Raw genomic sequence first — 21,410 nt, 5'->3', positions numbered from 1 at the left:
AAATTGATTTCAAGATTTAAATTTGTAGTTTCAGATCAGCACTTGACATACAACTCTGTTGTGTAGAGATATAAACCATACTCCATCACTTTCCAGATGTTGAATGTTCCCTTCTTCAAAATATGCGTATTATGAACTTTTGGACATTTTTATATTTTTACATAAAAAGGTATTTACAGAGACCGTGTGTTTATCATCCACTTGAAATTGTCTTATACTGAGGGCAAAGCTGAGTAACATTGCAGTTATTTGTTAGGCAATGTCAGACGGGGTGAATTCTGACTGAAGCTGCAAGAAGGCAGATAGTACCCACTGTGTATTTTCAGAAAAAAAGCATCTCATTTCAGTATAAAGAAATTCACATTATACAGACACAATTTCAATACAATTAATTCCTGTAAATTATGACAAAACCGAATACATTCAATATTTCTCAATCTCTAGTAGATGAGTTATAAAATGCCAGAAATCAAGCATCTGTGGAATGTGCACAAAGACAAGGTAGATCTTTGGAATCGCAGAACACTAAATGGGAAGGAAAAATAGATTTTAGATAAAGATACTTAAAGATATGTAACAGCTTTGAGGCAAAGGTGTGTTTCTCATCTGTAAGAAATTCAGTCCTCTGCTTCAAATTAGGCAAAATGAGGACTTCAGCTCTCAGGTGAGTGTTGTAGCTGTCAGATTTTTTTGTTAGGTCTGCCTGAGCAGGAGGACGGGAGGACAGAGCTCTTTCTTGCTCCCAAGTGTGCGTGTGTGAAGTGTCCTCACCGATCAAGACAACACCTGGATGTGTCCCACCATCTCTATCCTGTCTTGAAAAGAAACCCAGGCCTGTGACTGGGGAGAAAGAGCTCCTGCACGATGACTGACATGCCTCCTTCACGCTGCGAGCAGGGCTTGGTCATTTTACACGAGGACATTCAGGACTTGTTGCTCGCTGTGCTGGTTTCTCGACTCGGCTCCCAGGCATCGTGAGCTCTCCAGTGCTCTGCGTATCACACTGACTTCCAGTGGGGAGCAAGGTGCCTAAAGCAGGCTCCCGGTCTTCAGCTGGGATTTCCTGGGCATAGCTGTGCATGCACTACAGCTCTGCAACGTGAATTTTATTGACTCTGCGCGTTGTCCGTTTAGGTGCGGTAAAGCCACTGAAGGCAGAAGGCGCTGCTGTATACCTTTGTCCCTGCCCAGCCTTTGTGCACGCTGGTTGTGCCTGGGATTTCTGGATATTGCACAACTTGGACAGAGTCGGTCCGGCATCCAGCATCACAGTCAAATGTTTCAAGTTTCCAAATGCCACGTGTACCACCTTTTTGGGTGCAGAAAGAGTACACGTTTGGGGAAACCTAAGAGGGATAGTATTCCCAACCTAAAATGAGAACTGCAAGTGCCCCATTGTGGGTTCAGCCTGTCACAGGTAAGATTTCAGTGCTGAAGTTGAAAACATTATGAAAAGAGTATAATAAATATTCCCCAGTTTGCAGAAAGCAGCATGATTAGTTAAGTGTATCTTTTCATGTAGTCTCTAAGCTATTTAACTTATTCCAAGGCAGAGCGCCTTACATCACAGAACTGCTAGCTTTTGTGGTGTGTACCATTACAATCAAGTACTGCACTGCATATGTACATATCATAAAGACTTTGTAACCCTTTAATCCCCTGTTAAAAATTCACTAGTTGCTTAATCTGCTCAGTCTGTAATGACTGCCTCCTTAGTAGCATTTTCGTATTTTTGGTCTCCCTAGGGAAAGCTGGTGCTGCTGGTACTAAGTGTTTTTGTCCACAAGAAGTCATCCCAGAAACCCTGTTTATGAAAGTAATATCTGGGATTGGGGGGTGAGGACTCACATTCAGTGGTGGAAGAAAACCTGGTCTTGTCTGAGCAACATGATCCAACAATAAGGCTCCTGAACCCCGTCTTTCTAGAAAAGCTTGATTTCTCCTGCTTAGACTAACAGGAGGCACGTTCTCCAGTACTTCTCTAGAACTTGATAACAGAGAGTGAGATGGAGAAAGAATCTTTTTCTTTCCTATCACTGACTTACTGTCTTCTGCAGCAGCAGGACTTAGACTAGTAATTAACTGAGAATCAGAGCTGTAATGATTTGCTCCTAAATTTCTTTTCTGGATAATACTGCTGAGGTTTGACATGAAGCTGATTTGTCCTGAACTGGCATCCTTGCCCATAGGAATCCCACTAGGGTTGTGTTTCTCTTCAACATAAGGAATCTGGGAGTTTATCTCATCATATGATAATTTCCTTGATCCGGTTTGATCAAAGTTTTTCAGTAAATAAGCAGTGTCTTTTATGTCAATACTTTGGTGCCTGGTGATGAATCTCTTTGATAAAGCAAGGCCATTGATTTTAAAAGAGAGCTCTTCTTCTGGAGTAATGTCCTGGAGTTCTTCTTGTAAAGAGGCAATTTTATTCTGGTGAAACAGTGAGGGAGAGCTCTTTATCCAAGGCTCAGACTGTAGCCGCTGCACTTGTGCCAGCTTGGACCCTACTTTTGTTGAGCTGGATTTTCTCGTCGGTGAAACTGTTTGAGATGAGCTGTCCACACTTCGTGGTTGATCCAGATCTTTAAAGCTGAATAGTGCTTTTTTAGTTTCATTTGAACTTGAGAGTGGGGATGGAGATGTTTTCAGTTCTATTTCCGATGGCGAAGTGCAAGCAGTTGGGGAATGGCATTCCTCGAGGTCGGCGGGAGGCACGTTTAGGTACTGCTTCGCTTTCTGCCTTCCTGACGGCGACTTGTTTGTTGTGATGAAAATTACTTCTTTTCCTCGAGCCCTGCAGGCATTAAGAAGAACTTTCAGGGTCTCTTTGTCTCCAGAGTTTATTGCATACACAAGTGCAGAGCAGTTGGAGTGATCTTGCAGGCTTGGGTCAGCTCCGCTTTTCAGTAGCAGAGATACCACTTCAGGACCCGCTTTTTCCAAACAAGCGTGCATCAAGGCTGTCTTTCCAGATTTGTCTTGTATGTTTGGATCAGCCTTGTTTTCCAGTAAATATTTAACCATCTTTGCCTTGCAGACGCTCTGGGAGTCCACATGTTTTGTCCTACAAGCAATCATTAAAGGGGTTTCACCTCTGTCATTGCTCTCATTGATGTAGGCGCCACCCTCTAGCAACAGTCTAGTGAGGCGAAGGCGGCTTTGGTAGACGGCTCTTATCAGGGAATTCCCCTCCGCTGGCAACTCCACCGTTTCGGTCATCACACTTGTCTCACTTACACCTCCTTTGCGGCTGGAAAGAACACCTGGTTTTCAGAGAAAGCAAAGAGGCCTCCCAGAAAAAAAGAAAATAGAAAAAAGAAGATTTAACTGTACACATTGTTCCTGTAAACACCCCCATACTTTGTGAAAATAGTATGAAGGAAAAAAAAAAAAAGGTATTCCCATCTCCTAGACTTCAAGAAATGCATTAAAAACTTAAAATAAGATTGGATGCAATTATAACATTTATAGATGCTTAAAGCGTGGCTGTCAACTTTTTTTTTATTATTGAGTGTTCTCCTTTTTGTCACACTCTGCCAAATAAGCTGCAAAAGAAGTTTAATGCTCCACACACTAATGGCTTTATACTGACTACATCCAAGAAGCAAGAACTGAATGAATCCCGCAGCATTTTTTTCATTTATGTGATATAATGTCACATTCACTCATTCTTTCCCATAAAATGACAATGCTAAATATCTAGAAATTAATGAGTAAAAGAAAGTTAATGCATCTTAATAAATAAGAAAATCAAGCACAATAAAATATTTCTATCGAAGAATAAAGTGTTAAATGGGTGGAAAATATAAACTGATGTATTTTGTAAAAGTAATTACATTTGTGGAAGTACACTACCTTCCTTATTCTCCTTCGAAAACATACTAGTCTGAGTGAAGCAGCATAAACGAAGCGATGCACAGCCTGTCCCACTCATCATGCAGATCAGTGGGCTGAGAGGAGTCCAGTACCTGCGCAGACAGTATCAGCTCTAAAACAAAAGAAACATTTGATAGCGTTGAAGAAAATCTGGAGGTTTCACACAAAAAAAATAAGAGCTTAATGTGATACAAATAACAAAAGGTCTTGTATGAATGTATACCTGCATACATGCAACTAATACAACTAAATTACTTTTACTTATGTCTCTGATGTTCTTGCTTACCTATGTGTAGGGAAAATCTTTACAGAAAAAATAAATCAATATTTAACAGTTGGCAGAGAAATATAATTCCAAGACAAGATTAGACATGGATATGAAAATTACATTTGTTTATTGACAGTATATTTCCAGAGGAATAATAAATGTTTAATTAGTTTAACTGCAAAGGAAATTAATAGAGTCATTTTTATTTGCCATTGAAAGCAGTAGTAATGTTCTGGTGAATTAGTGAAGAGCAATAATTTCATTCTCTTATTCTTTGATATTGGAGTTTTACTTTGAATTCCAGAATCAATGGATGGTATCAATGTAGTTTGTTCCAAAAGTCCAACAAACAAAAAAAAAAACACAGTTGAAATGCATATGCCCAGTTTATTTCACACCATAGCATCGTGCTCTGCAGCTACAGGTGCTTTTGCTAAGCAGTGACATTCAGTGGCTTTATCAGTCACAATGAGAACAGTTAGCTAAGGGGCTTCATACTTGCAGTGTGTTAATTAAGTATTTAACTATTACTCAATATAATCATTGTTTGGTGACATGGTATAGTAATGGTCACGTGTAGGATGTGTTTGGGTAAAATACCTCACAATATTTGGTATGTCAGGGAAAAAAACAGGAGACAAACACATAAGATTAACCAGTTCGCCTTCGGTCGCATTTACTTCTGGGCTTATGGCCCTCACAAAGGCTGTGCATCATGTCCGTGTGACTGCAGTCCTCTTCTGAGCAATTAACGAGGATGAAAGAGGGCCAGAACATCTCTGTCCATCCTCATGAGAGTAAACATCCCACTTCTGATCCCTGCTGAGAGCGGGGGCACCGCTGTGATACTATCATTCTCTTTTGACCAGTTGGGGTTTTTTTTTCTGTCTTGATAAAACATTTTTAAAAAGTAATTGTATTGAAATTACTTTAAGCATTCATTCCATTATACTAAAAGTACATGATTCGGTAGTGTCTATCAGCTTTCATTGATATGCAAATCGTTATTATGAAATGCCTATTTTTGACAAGCAATATATTCAAGATTATTATCAAGTCTTTTATAAAAAGCATCCAATTAACTTGTGCATTTAGGCTTCCAGAAACAAACTAAAGAGAAATATCTTTTAGATAGTACACATGCAATTCTGATTGTGTTCTCCCCTGGTTTTGACCTACCTGGAAGTCATCAGTGATTTTACATTTCTTTCATATTTATCTAAAGCTCTTCTGATACTTAACTGCTTGCTTTACTTAAGTGGTGACATAGCACTGCTTACACAAGTCTTCATCTGTAGAAATACCTTTCATGGCCAAAAGAACATTAAATATTGAACAGGCACAGAAAGGGAATAATGCTACTTGAAGTCACGCAGCAGGTCAGTGCTAAAAATGAGACTGTTTTTCTGACATCTGATCTAATGCCTCCAATTGCTTAAATTCACCGTCTATGTAGACTTTACCAGGGCTGTGAATGTGAGTGAGGGCAGAGGAAGGCTAGTCCAAGCCAATACTTAAAGTTCGAAAGTCTGGAGTAGATTGTGTTGCCGGGATGTTGTATGAACTTGGCCTGGAGAAAGGCTAAGATGTTTTTATGCAGGCAGGTCAGCAGCTCCAGTGTGCCCAAGACCTCACCGGGGCTTGTAGGTAGTAAAAAATGTAATTTCAGAAACCAAGCTAATCATTATATACACAGACTGGAGCTGTCAGGTCTGCAAAGCAGGCTGGCTCATCCCTGAAAGGAGCACAAGAACCAGTGCTGCTGCGATCCAGCTACATTTTTATAGGTTGATCTACAATCTGCAATGCAAAGGAAAAGGCGGCAGTGTGGGGGCAAAGGAAAGTGAAGAAAGATAAAGCACGTAATAAAAATCCACAAATACTTCAGAATCAGATACTATATGATTAAAAGGAAGTGTTCCAGTTTGCAACTGGAACAATATAATGCAGAATACATTCCTGAATGCTGGATGAAGATAATGATTATTTCAACAGCAGAATCTGTTAATTACAAGAAAATGTGCTTTGGGCTGTGTCACCCTAAAATTGCCACCATGGGAACAAAGTGCAGCTGGACTTTGTGAGACCCACACTGACACAGGCTCAGTGGAAATACACGTGCCACACCTGGATCGGGTACAACCTGCTCCAAAAAAACCCTCCCACAGCTAACTATTTTGAAGTGACAGACCACAGTTCAAGCAGGTTCCCTGAAAGAATAATTTATTTGGTAATTCATCACAGATTGATGCTGAACAGTTTGGGATTGTAAAACATTCCTAAATCTAATTAACTGCGATGTCAGAACCACTACATCTGTTATTGAGATGTCAGGACTGACACAGCTGCTTTTCGGCTGTGAAGGTAAACTTGTGCCAAGATATCAGTTCAAAGCATGAAGAACTATGCAACCTAGTGTGTGACACTGAATCATGAACCAGTCTTTCAGATTATCCACAAGTGTCTGTTGTTCTTGTACAAACAATATTCCTGGAACACTCCTTCTGTCTAGGAAGAGCTTCATTTTATTTTCAAAAAGCCATATTGTCCTGGAAAGTGCTCTGAGATGAAGTAGCACAAAGCACCTTGTAGTATGAAAATCAATTTTTGAAGCCGATGATGATTTGTTTCCAAGAAGTAGGTAGCTGCTGCTGTGGATTTGTGCTGGGTCCTATCCTGAGGTCAGGCTGGCAAATGTAAGTGATAACCCAGAGTCCTATTCTGACACAGGTCCTGCTGCCATCATAGCGGGAAGAGCCACTAAAACCTGAAAGTTTTAGCACTTCTTCCTCCAACCCTTGCTTCTTGATTTCTAGGTAGCATTTCATTACTAAGAGAAGCTCTCACAGTGTTTTGTTACATCTAACAGTGGAAACAGTCACAAAATTGAGGAGAGGATAAGCTCATCGATGTTATAAAGTATAAACAAACATAAACAACATTTTCACTAAGTAATGGAGTGCTATGAATTGATGTTCTTGTGAGGTATTCCTCTCTTTTTCAATGCAAAAGCCAAATTTTTTGCCCTTTGTGCTTCAGCACTCCGAGTTACACAAACAAGCTTTCAAAGTAGTCTTTAGAAAGTCTAAAATCATTCCAGTAAAACCAAGTCATCAATCCTCATCTCTGAAAAAAGATGTGTTTACACACTTAAGAGCATAAGGCTTTAAATATTTTTCTGATTCTTCACATCCACATTAACCTCCCAGTAAATTCTCAGTCAGAGAGAGAACTCTGGTTTCTACATTACCATAAACACATTGAAATTTACTACATATGAAAGTAACTTTTGATTAAAAAATTACTGGTTTAACACAGCCAAAACTTCCTCACCTCCCCCTAAATCTGCCAGAATCAAGCCCAGTTTTGGAAACCTAGCCTGTAAAGTGCAACTTTCCACAGCGAAGCCTCTGTCTCTTCAGCCTTGCTGTTTTCCAAGGTAGCCGCAGGATGGTCAGGATCTGTGCATTTCTCACCCATCTTCTCACTTGGGATCCCCCGTGTTTGTACTTTTGAAGCAAGTTTGGAGAGGTCCAGGCAGCTCATTAACTACCTTTGTCCTGTCGTAGCATTTATCGTCTTTACGAGTACTCTTTCTACAGTAGTAATTACTGCCACAGAGTGGCTGGAGCATGGTGGAGAGCACTCAAAGAGGGAAGTTTTCACTGGGGCTCTACATTAAGGTGAATGTCGTTGCTTACTCCTGTCCCACACCATCCTGACTTGTGACCTATCATCGGCTCTAAGGTTTTTCCTGAGGGAGATCTGAAAAAAAACAAGGACAGGCAACTTCTCTACAGAGCAGTTACAGAGAACACACCTGAAAAACATAAACGCAGGCTAGAAGAGTCAGGATGTTACAGCCTTTTCCCTTAAAAATTCTCCGAGAAGGGAGGGACCGGTGTTTGAGCTGCGAAGAGCCTGACAGAACCGCTCTGCGAGACAAACATCCCACCGACGGAGCCTTCTTCAGTCGCCGACCTGAACCTTTCCTCAGCATTTTGCTCACCCTACCGTGCTATAAAACGTTAAGAAGACCACCCCAAACCAAACCCAACGCTGTCCCCTTCGTGCGGGGAGAGGCGCGGGTCAGGCTGCCGGGGGGAGGCCGAGGGGGAGCGGCTTTACCGGCGGCCGCCGGCAGCGTCTCCTCCTCCCGCCTCACGGCCCGTCGGGCGGGAAGGGGCGCACCCGCAGCGCCTCGGGCAGCTCTTGGCGAGGGGACCGGGGACCGCTGGCCCGCTGCTGCAAGGCGTTCGCCCGCCGGGACGAGAAACACCCCCACCACCCCCTCCTACCCCCGCCAAAACGCGCACCGGCTGAGCCTGGAAGTTCAGCTTATGCCGCCCACCCACCTGCTTTGGGCGACGACCCCGGCCCATCCGCCCAGGAGGCATCGGCGCGGCCGCGGGAGCGCGCACCCTGAGGGAGCCGGTGAGGAAGCGCGGGTTCGCCGACAGCCTCCCTCGCTCCCTCCCTTCCTTCCCGCCCCGAGCGGCGCTGAGGGCAGCCGAGAAGCGGCCGCCACTCACCTGCGGGGCGGAGCGGGGCGTCCCCGGCGGGGCTGAGCGCCAACCGGCCGGCGGGGGCGGAGCAGGCAGCGCGGCGGCGCCCCCCAGCGCCTGCGGCCGGCGGGGCGGGGGGGAGGGGGTCTGGGCCGCCGCCATAGCTGGTACCCCTCAGCACCCCTCCCGCTCGCCCCCTCGCCAAGCGCCACAGCCCCCCTCACATACCGTTAAACACACACTCACAGCCCCTCGAACCCACAATTCCCACACCCCTCCACAGCCCCACACACTCCCCGAAATCCACACTCACATACCTTCAAACCCACACCCCTCACACACCCCCTCATACTGCTTCACACCCCCTCACACCCCTACACACTCCCTCACACCCCTCACACACCCCTAAATACACACACCCCCTTCAAACCCACACCCCCTCACATCCCACTCACACCCATTCACACCTCTTCACACCCCCTCATACCCTCTGAAACCCACACTCGCGCAGCACTCACACCTCACCCTCCCTCACCCCCTCTCACAATTCCCCCTACCCCCCTCACAGCCCCTCACACACCCAAATCCACACTCACACCCCCTCACACCCCACCCCCTTACACCCCCTTACACCCTCTTACACCCACCCACCACCTGACTCCCTCCCACAGCCTCTACCCCCCAACACACCTCACTGGCATCACACCCTCACACCCACATTCACTCACAGGCCTTTCACCCCCACACATCCCCCCACAGCTTCACACCCCCACTGCCTTTCACACCCACACACCCCATCACCTCCACAGCCCCTGGACCCCCCCCAGCCCTATACCCTGTCACATCCCCACACACATGCCCTCTCCCCTCTCATGCCGCCATCCTGCAGCACCTCCAGCTGTTTCCTTCCTGGTGAAGAGTGTGGCCATCACCCCTCACGACAGAGACAACACCGAGATGCATTCGGCTGTACTTACTTGTTTCCTTTTCGTGTAGTGAATGGTAGAAACAACCCACCTACGAACCTTCTTCACCACCTTGCTGCTTCCTACCAGCCAGGGGCATGGATTTAACGGCGTTGATAGAAACCAGAGGGAGGTGAGCCCGAAGAGATGCTTCCTTCAGGTGTACTCGAGTTTTACGCTGGAATAATCCCCGGCTGCTGGACGGCAAAACTGCCAAAAGGCACAAAAAGTGATTCAGGTCCCATCTGCCTGTAGGAGGACTAAGAGTTCTCAGTTCTTCTCACAAGGCTTCTTCATTACTAAACAATCATAAATCCTTCCAGCTGGTTCAATTTTTTATTTATGAGTTTTTTCCTTCTTCGGGAGTACTCATGGAGCTGTTGGAGACAAAGGCCCCCATGTCAATATGGGATTACCTCATACCATGGGTTGTCTCTCTGCTATTTGTTCCATGCCACGAGCAATCTGGTCAAAGCTTGCCAGGAAAGGCATTTTCTTCTTTCTTGAAACTTGACATTGCCCACCACCAAATGAATCTGGCAGCAAATAAGTCCCAGTTCCTGCGATTTTCTTGCATGGTAGGCACATGAAAAGTTTGTCTGCAACACTGCTTTAGTGCAGCATCACTTTATATGGATTTGTTTCCTGAGAAGTAGGTTACGTTTTGTTTTCCAGAGTGGCTTGGAATCAGCCTCAGCACCCAACAAGCCTCAGTAAGAAAAATTTATTCCAACAAAGCCAAGGTGTAGGCTCTTGACCATAAAATAGGAAAAAAAATTGCAAACCAAAAAATTCCTGTCAAATACTAGAATCAATGTCTTCTCACTGATGCCACATAGTATTTCTCTGAGGCTATCTTAGGTGCTTGGGTCACATTTTTCTAAGCTCGTTGTCTCATAGGACTTCTGTTCCTACTGGGGCTTTTCAGGTTACTACTAAAACCCTATGAAATTTTGAAGCACAGTGAGAGAACCCACTTGATTTTCATGCAAGTTTAGGACACCTTCACAGAATCACAGAATGGTTGAGGTTGGAAGTGACCTCTGGAGATCAATTGGTCCAACCTCTTCCTGATCAACCAGGGCCACCTAGAGCTGCTTGCCCAGGACCATGTCCAGACATTTTTTTAATGTCTCCAAGGATGGAGACTCCACAGCATCTCTGGGGCAAGCTGTGCCAGTGCTCGGTGACCCTCACAGTGAAAAAGTGTTTCCTGATGTTCAGAGGGAACCTCTTGCTTCAATTTGTGTCCATTGGCTCTTGTCCTGTCACTGAGCACTACCAGAAAGCACCTGGCTCCCTTCTTTGCTTTGAGAAGATCCCCCTGAACCTTCTCCAGGCTAATCAGTAGCAGCTGTCGCAGCCTCTCCTCATAGGAGAGATGCTCCAGTCTCTTCATCATCTTCATGGCCCTTTGTTGGACTGTCTCCATATCTCTCTTGTACTGGGGAGCACACAAAACTGGAGCCGGTACTCCAGGTGTGGTCTCACCCATGCTGAGTAGAAGGGAAGGATCACCTCCCTCAACCTGCTGGCAACACTCCTCTTAATGCAGCCTAGCCTATTGTTAGCCTTCTTTGTGGCAAGGGCACATTGCTGGCTCATGTTCAACTTGGTATCCACCGCGACACCCAGGTCCTTTTCTGCCAAGCTGCTTTTCCAACTGCACCCAGCATGCCCTGGTGCCTGGGGTTGATCCCCTCAGGTGCAGGACTTGGAGCTTCCCCTTGTTGAGCTGTTGAGGTTCCTGTCAGCCCATTCTCCAGCCTGTCCAGTTCCCTCTGGATGGCCACAAGACCTTCTGGTGTATCATCCGGTCCTTCCAGTTTTGTATCAGCTGCAAAATCCCGAGGGTAGACTCCACCCCATCATCCAGATCATTAATGAAGATATTAAACAAGACTGGATGAAGTATTTGCCCCTGAGGTATACCACTCATTACTGACCTCCAACTAGACTTCGTGTCACTGATCACCACCCTCTGAGCCTCGGTGTTCATCCAGTCTTCAGCCCACTGTCTGCTTATCCAGCCCATACATCAACAGCTTCTACAGAATCACAGAATGGTCAGGGTTGGAAGGGACCTTTGGAGATCATCTAGTCCAATCCCGCTGCCAAAGCAGGTTCAAAGCAGGTTGGACAGGAACGCATCCAGGTGAGTTTTGAATACCTCCAGAGAAGGAGACTTCACAACCTCTACTCCACTCTACAACCTCAACTTTTCTAAGAAGATCTTCCAGGAGATGGGTTCAAAGGCCCTGCTGAAGTCCAGATTGACAATATCCACCACTCTTCCCTCATCTACCAAACCAGTCATTGCAGAAGGCCATCAGGTTGCTCAGGCATGACTTCCTCTTGGTGAGGCCAAGCCAACTATTTCTGATCACCTTACTGTGCCATGGTCTTGTTTAGCTGCTTAGTGCCTCTGATGATTGCTTATGGAGTATCCTTAAGCACACCTGTGAATGACAGGATTTCCTGCTGATATCCCCGATATTCCAAGGACATTTTCTTGGAATGCTGACTCCCACAAAAGCACTCTGTAACAGCTCTACACAACATTTTGCAGAAGTTTTGACTGCCTTTTGTCATGCTAACTTTTTGTGGTGGCAGCACAATAGATAGGCATGGGACCGGCAGCAGTGTCTCCTCTCCCTCGCCAACGCTGTTAATTGCGGGGGCTGTGGTGCCGTTGTTGTGCAAGGTTCTGTACTCATCTATTTAAAAAGGCAGCTGCTGCCTCAAAGACGTTGTCTCGGCGTGTAATAAAAGACAACAGGTGAATGCAGCAAACAAACAGGGGAGGTGAGGGCAAAGTACTAGCGAAACAATCCATCATGGTCGGTATAATAAGTAGCAGTCATAGGGCACCAGCATCCTTGATGTGATGAAGGGCTTTTTTAGGCATCACAAGAGAGAGAATTTTCCAGGAGGAATGTGAAGGAGATTTGTGCCGTTCTACTTTTTAAAAGTGCATGACAGGATCGGTTAGATACCGGCATGACTAAGAGCTGGGTGAATCGTATGAATAAGCCACTGAGACAAACAACATCCCAAGGGCAGGTTCTTCAGTTACTCTTTAACCTTGTCTTTCAGAAACGAAGTTGGGAGAATGTCCGCAGACGTTTTTTTTTTTTTTTTCCTGCAGCGTGATTCTAATTATTTTTGTTTTCTTTTACTCTCTGCACCTCACCCACATTGTTAATACCCGGTCTTTGCCGAATAGCCTCGGAAAGGCACGTATATTGAACACCCACTCTTCAGGAAGGTTACTGCTCCTCTCAGACCTGTTGTTGTGTGAATTATATAAGATACGGAGGCGGTGTACACTTGTGTATGGTTCATCAATTCTGCTGCTGGAGCATCCTCACTTCTGCGGTTTCCGCAGCTCTCATGTACGCTTTCTTATTCTGCCTTCCGTCCTTGCCTGCATTGTACTGCTGTGCTTATGATAGCCAACATAAATCTTTTACAAAAAAAAAAAAAAAAAGAAAAGAAGAAAAGTGTATCGCACCAGTTCTTAGAAGAGCACTGTTAGGAAGATAATTAGTTTTTTTTTTTGTAAATGTCACAATATCATCCCTTTTGGCTACTTTTAATTGCATATAAAAACAACTGTTGGTATCAAGAAGTTAATTTTTATGTTAACAGTGAAGAAGGGTGGAAAAACAGTGTAGGGAATACATCAATGCAGTGCAAAGTTTACTCTAAAAATGGAAGATGTTTGCATATGCACATAGCATATTATTTTATCATACTTCTTGGTATCCCTCTCAGGATCTCTATCAACCCAGCCCTCTCCTCTGTTTCACTGGCAGTTGGGCTAGCTAGATATCTACCAGGGGAAAGTTTTATGGTTACAGAATACTAATATTAATTTTAATTGACTAAAATATTCCACTGCACTGATTCTCGATAAACTTTTGTCCAAATATGGGCAGGCAGAGGGTAAAACTAAAGAAACACACTTAATTTTCTGGTAGTCAGCTCAACAAGCTGCTGGAAGCCTGGAGCTGGAGTGCAGACCTCAAGCCTAAGAGCCTTGTTTGGGAAGGTGGTTTCAGAGGTTAAACCCCAGTCTTGGCAGCTGGGAGTCCGGGCACACCTGAGAGCCCTGCCTCTCCTGGGGCTGCTGAGGGCTATGGACCACAGCAGGGGACTTCCCTAGGTCCTTGGGGACCCTGGGTATTGACTAAGTTAGCTGCTTCATTTGGTTTATAGAAAAAAAAAAAAAAAGAATGGAAATATTTTTATTTGATCTGAAACAAAACTTTTTTTGGCTTTTCCTTTCCATGGGAAACTGTAAGCACTCGGGTTGTCATGTCTATTTGGTACTGACCAGCCTTAGCTTACACTAGCTAAAATTGACTCAAATGAAGGAGCCATCATTGCTTGCTATACATAATTATATATTAATGCATTAGTGTGTAAATTGTTGAACGTGGTATAATGTAATACAAATCATTCTAGCAATTTATTATGTATTGTTGCATAGAATTTTCTTCAAAACTGTGAATAAATGGAAAAATACAAATGCATAATTAACTTGGTTTAGTTGTGGTGACTCAAACACCCTCCCCCAAATTAATATTATTATATACTAATTTGGCACCTTAAAAATACATTTTAAAACATTATGTACAGAGGCAGATGTTTACTGTGCTAGAACTGTTTGCTGAGAGGAATGCAATAACATGTTGTAAACAACAGCGTTTCTTAAAAATACTTTTATTAAATGTAACAGGTACAGCTGCTTGCTTGTTTAAAATAATGAAGTGAGATTATTCTGGTGATCGAGAGACATCACTGGAGTGGTCTAAAAGAGCAGAGAGGACACAGACAGTAGGCAGAGGATAGAGAAGCACTATGTTTTGTTTCAAAAATAATAAGCAAAACCAAACAGAAGGAATTAGGACTCCATTAAGAGTCTCACAAAAAGCCACAAGTCTGCATGCACTGTCAAATCTAGACTAACACTTTATTACTTCATTGGCTTGTTTACTCGGATAATTCTGATTTTGAGGCATACCTGATATTGTGGTGTCTTTGCTAACAGCACTCTGTTGGGTTGACCATTTCAGGTAAGAGTGCTGAGACAGGTTCGTTTGACATTTAGTCTGGTATTACCCCTTGGGCTTCAGTGAGGGAATGCCAAAGTCGAGTTTCCTCCTGATTTCTGTCAGGCATGTTTTAATTATGTAGTTATCACATGGAGTTTTCTTTCTGGAACAATATGCTCTCTGAAGTGTTTGGTGTACTTCAGCTAATTACTTCAATTAAAAAAATTGACTGTGCGTGGGAATTGCTCTTGTGGTACTTGCAGGAATAATTACGATTGGTGAGGGAACAGGAGTTCTTCAAACAACTTCAGAGAATATATGGCACTAAAATGTCTTGTTCCATGGACACAACTGTTTGCAATGCTGCAAAATAAGAGTGTTCGTTTCCTAAGTGTTGTAAACCAGGAGGCTTATGGGACAACTCTCTTTTGCCAGTATTTTTATTTCCTCTCGCATGAATCAGGTATTACTAACACAGTGCATGAACATCCAAAGTGTCGATTCTGTCTCATGAATGTGTTCAGAAGAATTGAAAATAGATTGTGAAAGAAGTTATTTTAAAATTGTTTGACACTATGGTGTTAGGCATATCAGTAAAGTGAGAGGGTAGCAAAGCATGCTCTCTGCCATATAACAAGGACTTATGTCAATATAGTGATTCCTGACCACAGAACTTGTTTTCTAATTAGGATGAAAAATCACATAGTAGTTCAAGACATCAACTGCTACTTTCTGTGCTTAGAGGCTTGTTTGAAATTCATATACTACTGATGGTCAATACCAGATGCATCTTTCATGCTACTGAGAAGAAAAACGTACACTCAGTTTTGTTACAAAAGGTATTTTCCCCTGACAGAGTTTTATTCATTTTTTGAGCAGGCCAAGATGTAATTTGAAGGATATGTATTTCCTTCATATGAGGATAAATAATACACTTGAAAGTGTAATGAAAGCAATCATTATTCAGATTACAGCAGAAAGTTGCCTGTACCCTTTGTGCACTAGACTAGTTTTGAAAGGAATCTGAATTACATACTAGAATATATAGTGAACTGTGCAGTAAACAATGGTGTAACTGCTGTGTGACAAAAGCAGGAGAATCTACACGGTTCCATCTGAAAGAAAAACATAATTTGACGAAGGACACCAAGACTCAATGCTCTGAAGGAATCAATTTTGACTGACTGAAATAGCAATATGCACAAAAGTACTTAGTGAGTAAAGAAGAACTCCAGAAGAACGGGTTGCCTTTTTATATGATTAATGACTGAACAAACATGAGAAAACTTTCATTTAAAATTAATTAGGCAAATTAATTCTTCCTAACCTTGGGAATGTTAAATTGATGAGGTTTTCCACCTAGGACTCTTGATGGGAACAGATCTAAATTTTAACCTTTCTGAACAAAACCCAACAAGATGAGGCATGGTGATTAAAACTCCTTTCTTGCACTTGTGAAACAAACTTTTTTCCAAGCTGATTTCACAAGGAATAGTTTTCAGGAGCTTTTTGCTGTGTTTAGTAACTTACTGATACAGTATTGAAAAGTTCAAAAGTTTCTAAAGTGCTCCTTAGTACAACTGCACAAGTTTCAGTGGAATTCAGTGGTCGAGTCGGCCCAATCTATTTTAAGTTGTTTACTCTTACATGAAAAGTACAGTTAGTATTTTTCTTTTTTTTTCTTCTTAATTACTGCAAGAATGGGAATAGTATGTAGTGACCCAGAGAGATGTTCTGCTCATGGTTTAGAGCAGGCACCCTCCAAAGCAGGTGTTCTGAGGCCTGTGAGGTGTGCTCCTCCATGGATCATGTCCACAGACAGCTTGTGTCAAATTATTCCAGGTTTGAAAGCTGCTCACCTAGATCTAGGTGGAGCGAGTGACGACATTACTGCTCCTGCTTGCTCACCGCTGCCCATCACTACGCACTACTGGCCCACAGCTGTACCAGTGGGAAGGATCACCTGGGTTTTTCCTTTTCCTTTCAGGCAAACCCACTTCGTCCAGCCAAAATCACTCTATACTGGATATTTAAATGAACTCATCTGTCTCTGGTGGAAACGCGTTAGACACAATCCCCCCAGCCAGCTGAGAGGTGGAGCAGGGATCTCCAGCCAAGGACTGGTAACTCATCAACTAGTATAGCTGTCTGAAATGAGCGTGAGTGTTCCCAGCAGGGTTTTGTGTGGAGAACTCTGAGTTCAGAGGAAGGATGAACATTAAAAGCATATTACTTCTAAGGAGCAAACGCTCTGTTTTTGTGCAAGTGTCCTTCTCAATTACATCAATGATGCAATTTATAGCCAAAGTGACTTCTATGTAATGGCTTGTTTATTGAAAAAGTTTCTGCTTGGTATTAGGAGCTCATTAAACTGAACTGCTGAAGGAAAAGACATTGATTTAGGCTTCCATGAGTAATGGTGTACCATCCATTTCCTGTACTCTCAAGTTCTGTATTTACTTTTTTTTTTCTGTCTATTTTTTCATAGCAGACATCATTTAGCAAAATATTTAATTTCATACCTAAAGCTTTCCTTAACCAGGCAAATATATGGCCCAATTTCAGGAAAAACACTCACTACCACTTAATCAGACATAAGCACATACTTAAGAGCACTCTGTTTGAAATACCTACTTTTCTTGATCAGAACAATTCTCTGAATTTCTGTAAATTCCCAGTCCAACAGGACAGCTGAAGAGATAAGGGACAGAATTGAGAGGACCATAGTTTAAGGACTGAAGGTGATCCACAAATCCTGAAGCCAAGACAATTAAAAGACACAAGCAAAACAAGATTTACACTGTGAGATAATCTACTGTATTAAACCACCCAATTTAATCGGAGATAAACAGGCAAGTTTTGGCATGTAAGCCCTTGTTCAAGTCACTTGAAAAAAGTTTTGAGAACGTAACCAGATAGGACTCTGGCTGAGAGCTTCTGTTCTTTTTTTCCAATCACATCGCTTAATCTAATAAAAGACTTCTTGGGCAAATTTAGCTTTGATGTTATGCAAAAGGAGACAGAATGATCTGCAGACAGAAAACAGAGGACAAAATAACTCAGGACCACCCCAGAGCCAGCAGAAAGCAAGTGTTTACAATTGAAGACCAAGAAAAATCAGCAGGTTTCCCATATGTGGTCCCAGGAGTGTACATTGTCCACCAAGGGAAGCCGGAGACAATGACCCTAGTCACAATGCTAACCCTTGGGCTACTGGATGCTCTGGGGTGGGACTCTTGCTTTCAGATGCAGTGCAGGTACTTCAGGAGAGGAATTGTAGCTGAGGATTTCAGCACAGCCGACAAAGGCAGTCACACAGGCATTCACATCCTGAACATCCTTCACTAATGAAATTTTGTCACAGCATCTTACAAGTGTTAAACCCCGTGGCAGTTTGAAAGTGTTTCCTTAGTAATCACAGTTACAGGGCAAACTAACAGAAGAAACCCTGTAATCCTTCTAGGAAACATCAATTTCCTCTTCTCACTTCTCTTTCCCTGTTTCCACTCTTTTGTTCCAGGACCTGCCTCTTCAGAAGATTTTTGTGATTTTTGGTCACTCTGCCCTGACTTGGTAGGCTTTATTCCTACAGCCCTCCTGGGCAAGCAGAGACAGTTAATGCACAACTGAATAATGAGGGAAGTATCTCCTAGCTTCATACTTAACCAAGCTTTGCCACCTCATTTGTCACCTCTAGTCACCTCATTTTCTGCACTGATTAACAAACAATCCTTCCCACAGCTTCTCCCCTCTCCGAATCAGCTGCTGCCTGCTCATATCTTCTGTTAGCATAGCTTTTAAGCTGCTCAGAATTACTTTGGGTTCAGGCTTAAGCCTTTGGCAAATTAGCTGTAGCCTGATGAAGACAACATGTTTGTCCGATCCCAATTAAGATCTCATGCAAGCACTCCTGATGCGCTCCTTAGATAACATGCATAAACTAATCACTGTCATTTTCCCTTTCCTGTTTTTCCCCGGTGTTTTCTATATATACTAATAATATTCTGTTTGCTAAATTAAGAAACTCGTATTATTTAGAGTGTACCTTTCTTCTCCATGGATTGCTCTCCATGACAGAGATTTGTTGTTGGAATGTTCCCAATTCTGTCCTTGAATACACTGTGGCGGGAACACTACTGGTGAGCTACCGAAAACATAAGCTTTCTACTGCCAAATGGAAATTGCTGTCCACTGTCAGATATGAGAGATAATGAGTAATAGACAAGCAACAAAAACATTAATGGTTTGTTTTTCACTTCTTATGTAGACCCTCTGGCTTTAGCTATCTTGTTAAAACTACTATTATCCTTAAAAATTAAATTTTTAATCAGTATAGAACACTTTGTTCCTGGGAAAGCATGAATAAGGGGGATTAAATTATACCTGTACTATACTCTTCTTGGTGACTGGTAATTATATTGTCACTCACGATGCTATTCATTGCACTTAGCTGCATGGAACTGGGGAAAAACATGACATTTCCCCCTGTACTAGACATAATGAGAATCTATGGCTTTTCACAGAATCATATATCAGTGAGGTACAGGAGTAAACAAAACGTGGGAAAGTTGTATTTGGAACAAAGGATTTCTTCCTTCAAGCCATAGCGTAAAATATTTGTATTTCGCTTGGGAAATATAAATGGGGAGCTAACAGGTGCAATGCCCAATTCAGGCGAACAGCAAAAACTTATTTTGTATCTGTTGCTTCTCCAACCAACCTGTCACCCAACAAAGCACCACTTTTGAAAAAGGTGCCATACAAATTCCAGTGGGTAACTCTGGCCTTTAGAAGAAGAGAGCAACCATTTTTTCTTGTCTTGGTTTTTGGATGAACAATCTGAGGTATCTTTAAAAGGGTACAGACTTAAAAGAACACGCAAAGTAACCATCCTCTTGAAATAATACATCAGTCAGCAAACATTCTTTGTATATGCTTCCTGAACACACGGACCCTTCTACCTATCCATCTCCTTGAAACAGTAAGTGTCTAACCCTGTAGTGTCTGTATACCTGTCATTAGGATGAACATACTTCTTTTGGACCCAACTTCACCACAATCAAATGTATTTTCCTAATTCTTGATTGGAATCTGTCTGGCATCTTGAAAAGCTCTGATGCAGAAGGTGCCATCCAAATGTAATGCTTTCATTAAAACAATTTTTTCGGCAGAGCAGAATACTGAAGAAACTGCATCATTAATATGTTCTGAACAGTTTTAAGCAGGAAATTGCTGTGTTACTTCAAAAGTTCTCATTTCCATGAATCATAAATTTACTTAATTTGTTGTAGAAATTGACCAATGAACATAATTAGTTAAATCTGGAGAGGACTAAGGCAGTCCACAAAGAATCAGAGTAACTATCTATGTTCCCAGTAGGCTTGTTTGCACCCAAGTTAAAGTTCTTTGCATCCAAAGTGGCACTACAAAACATTTTGGCCTCAGGGAACTGTATCTCCCACAATGTTCGCTTAGGCAGAAATTTTCTAACATGTTCACATCAGTATCACAGTGTAATCCAACACAAAGTCTTTGCTTCCGCTTTTAAATGTCACTTGCCATAAACACAGTACTTTGCAGACTAGCTGTGCAAAGCTTTCAGCAGTGACCTGTTTTTTGGTACTAACTGGTATATATTAAATGCTTTCGGGAGGTTATTTTCTCTTGTCAGGGTCACTGTGACTTGTATTTTTTAAAGAAATACCATCCCCCTGGTAACAGTCTTCTTCCTTCCCTTTCACAATGTGTTGGCAAACCAAAGCTCTGAGACTTTTTGCTGTATTACGCAAGCATGTAACTTTGTTGTTTTAATCTTTATCAACTGATGTAAAGTCAGCACGCATGAAGCGAGAAGATCAACACAGGGAAGTACTTACATTTTTAAGAATGCAAAAGGAACACAGAGAAAATAGACAACCCAGAACAGATGCTACCAAAATTATCTTTTTCATCAGTTAAATGTTGTAAAATTGCCATGGAAAATTCAAGACGTGTTCAGAGCCATTATTTTAAGGTGTTTTTCTCTTATCAAATAGGTTTGGTATTTCAAAAGCAAGGGAATCAAGATTTAAACTTAGAAAACTGGGTGCTGTTACACTCCTCTGTACAGTTTTAATGTGTAAAACCTGCTGATGGCCAGTGCCACACACCCTGACATTAGGATGGGGCCTCAGTGTGACATTTAAGGATGAGCATTATTGTTGAATCACTCACAATACTGCTTCGTAAGACAATGCTTTTACAATGGAAACAGTTGGCAGAGTTTGAGGGCTAATTTTTTGTTTGAAACTGTTTTTTTCACTCTTCTGGTCCCAGACTCATCTGCAATGAAAGGGAGGCAGGGGTCCCTCCTTGTAGGCTCTAACTCTCAGGGTGGCAGCTGCAGCCCAGGGAAGCATAGATGGGCATGGTATGTCTCAGCTCCTCTCCGTGACACTTTGTATACGGAGTCCTCTGCTGTCTGACAAACTCCCCACAGCCAGAACATAGCGACAGACTAACATTACTGACCATGTTGTGATAATACTAGCAATAACAAACTTTGGTCAACACTTGGCATTGTATGCTGTTAGAATCACAGTGTTACTACAGTACCAGTATATTGCTACTTTTAGGGAACAGTAACGCAAAACATTATTACACTAGCTATATTTAATGAAAGAGGGAACAGGATCCCACGATCTGCTTATAATCCACATTTATATGTCACATAGAATATTCAAAATCACACTGACAA

At 42.6% G+C, this 21,410-nt stretch overlaps 1 protein-coding gene across 1 annotated transcript; it reads right to left on the bottom strand.

Moving 5' to 3' along the window:
• Positions 1–1,662: 1,662 nt before the first annotated feature.
• On the bottom strand, positions 1,663–3,219 carry ANKRD34B (ankyrin repeat domain 34B; the record flags this gene model as incomplete). The annotated part of the gene is made up of 1 exon (XM_082497533.1): positions 1,663–3,219. One exon carries the CDS (start codon positions 3,217–3,219, stop codon positions 1,663–1,665), a length of 1,557 nt encoding a protein of 518 aa, XP_082353659.1.
• Positions 3,220–21,410: the final 18,191 nt, after the last annotated feature.

This window comes from Vanellus vanellus, assembly GCF_965231255.1.
Source record: "Vanellus vanellus genome assembly, chromosome: Z".
NCBI lineage: Eukaryota > Metazoa > Chordata > Aves > Charadriiformes > Charadriidae > Vanellus > Vanellus vanellus.
This window is presented reverse-complemented; position numbering and strand designations above follow the sequence as displayed.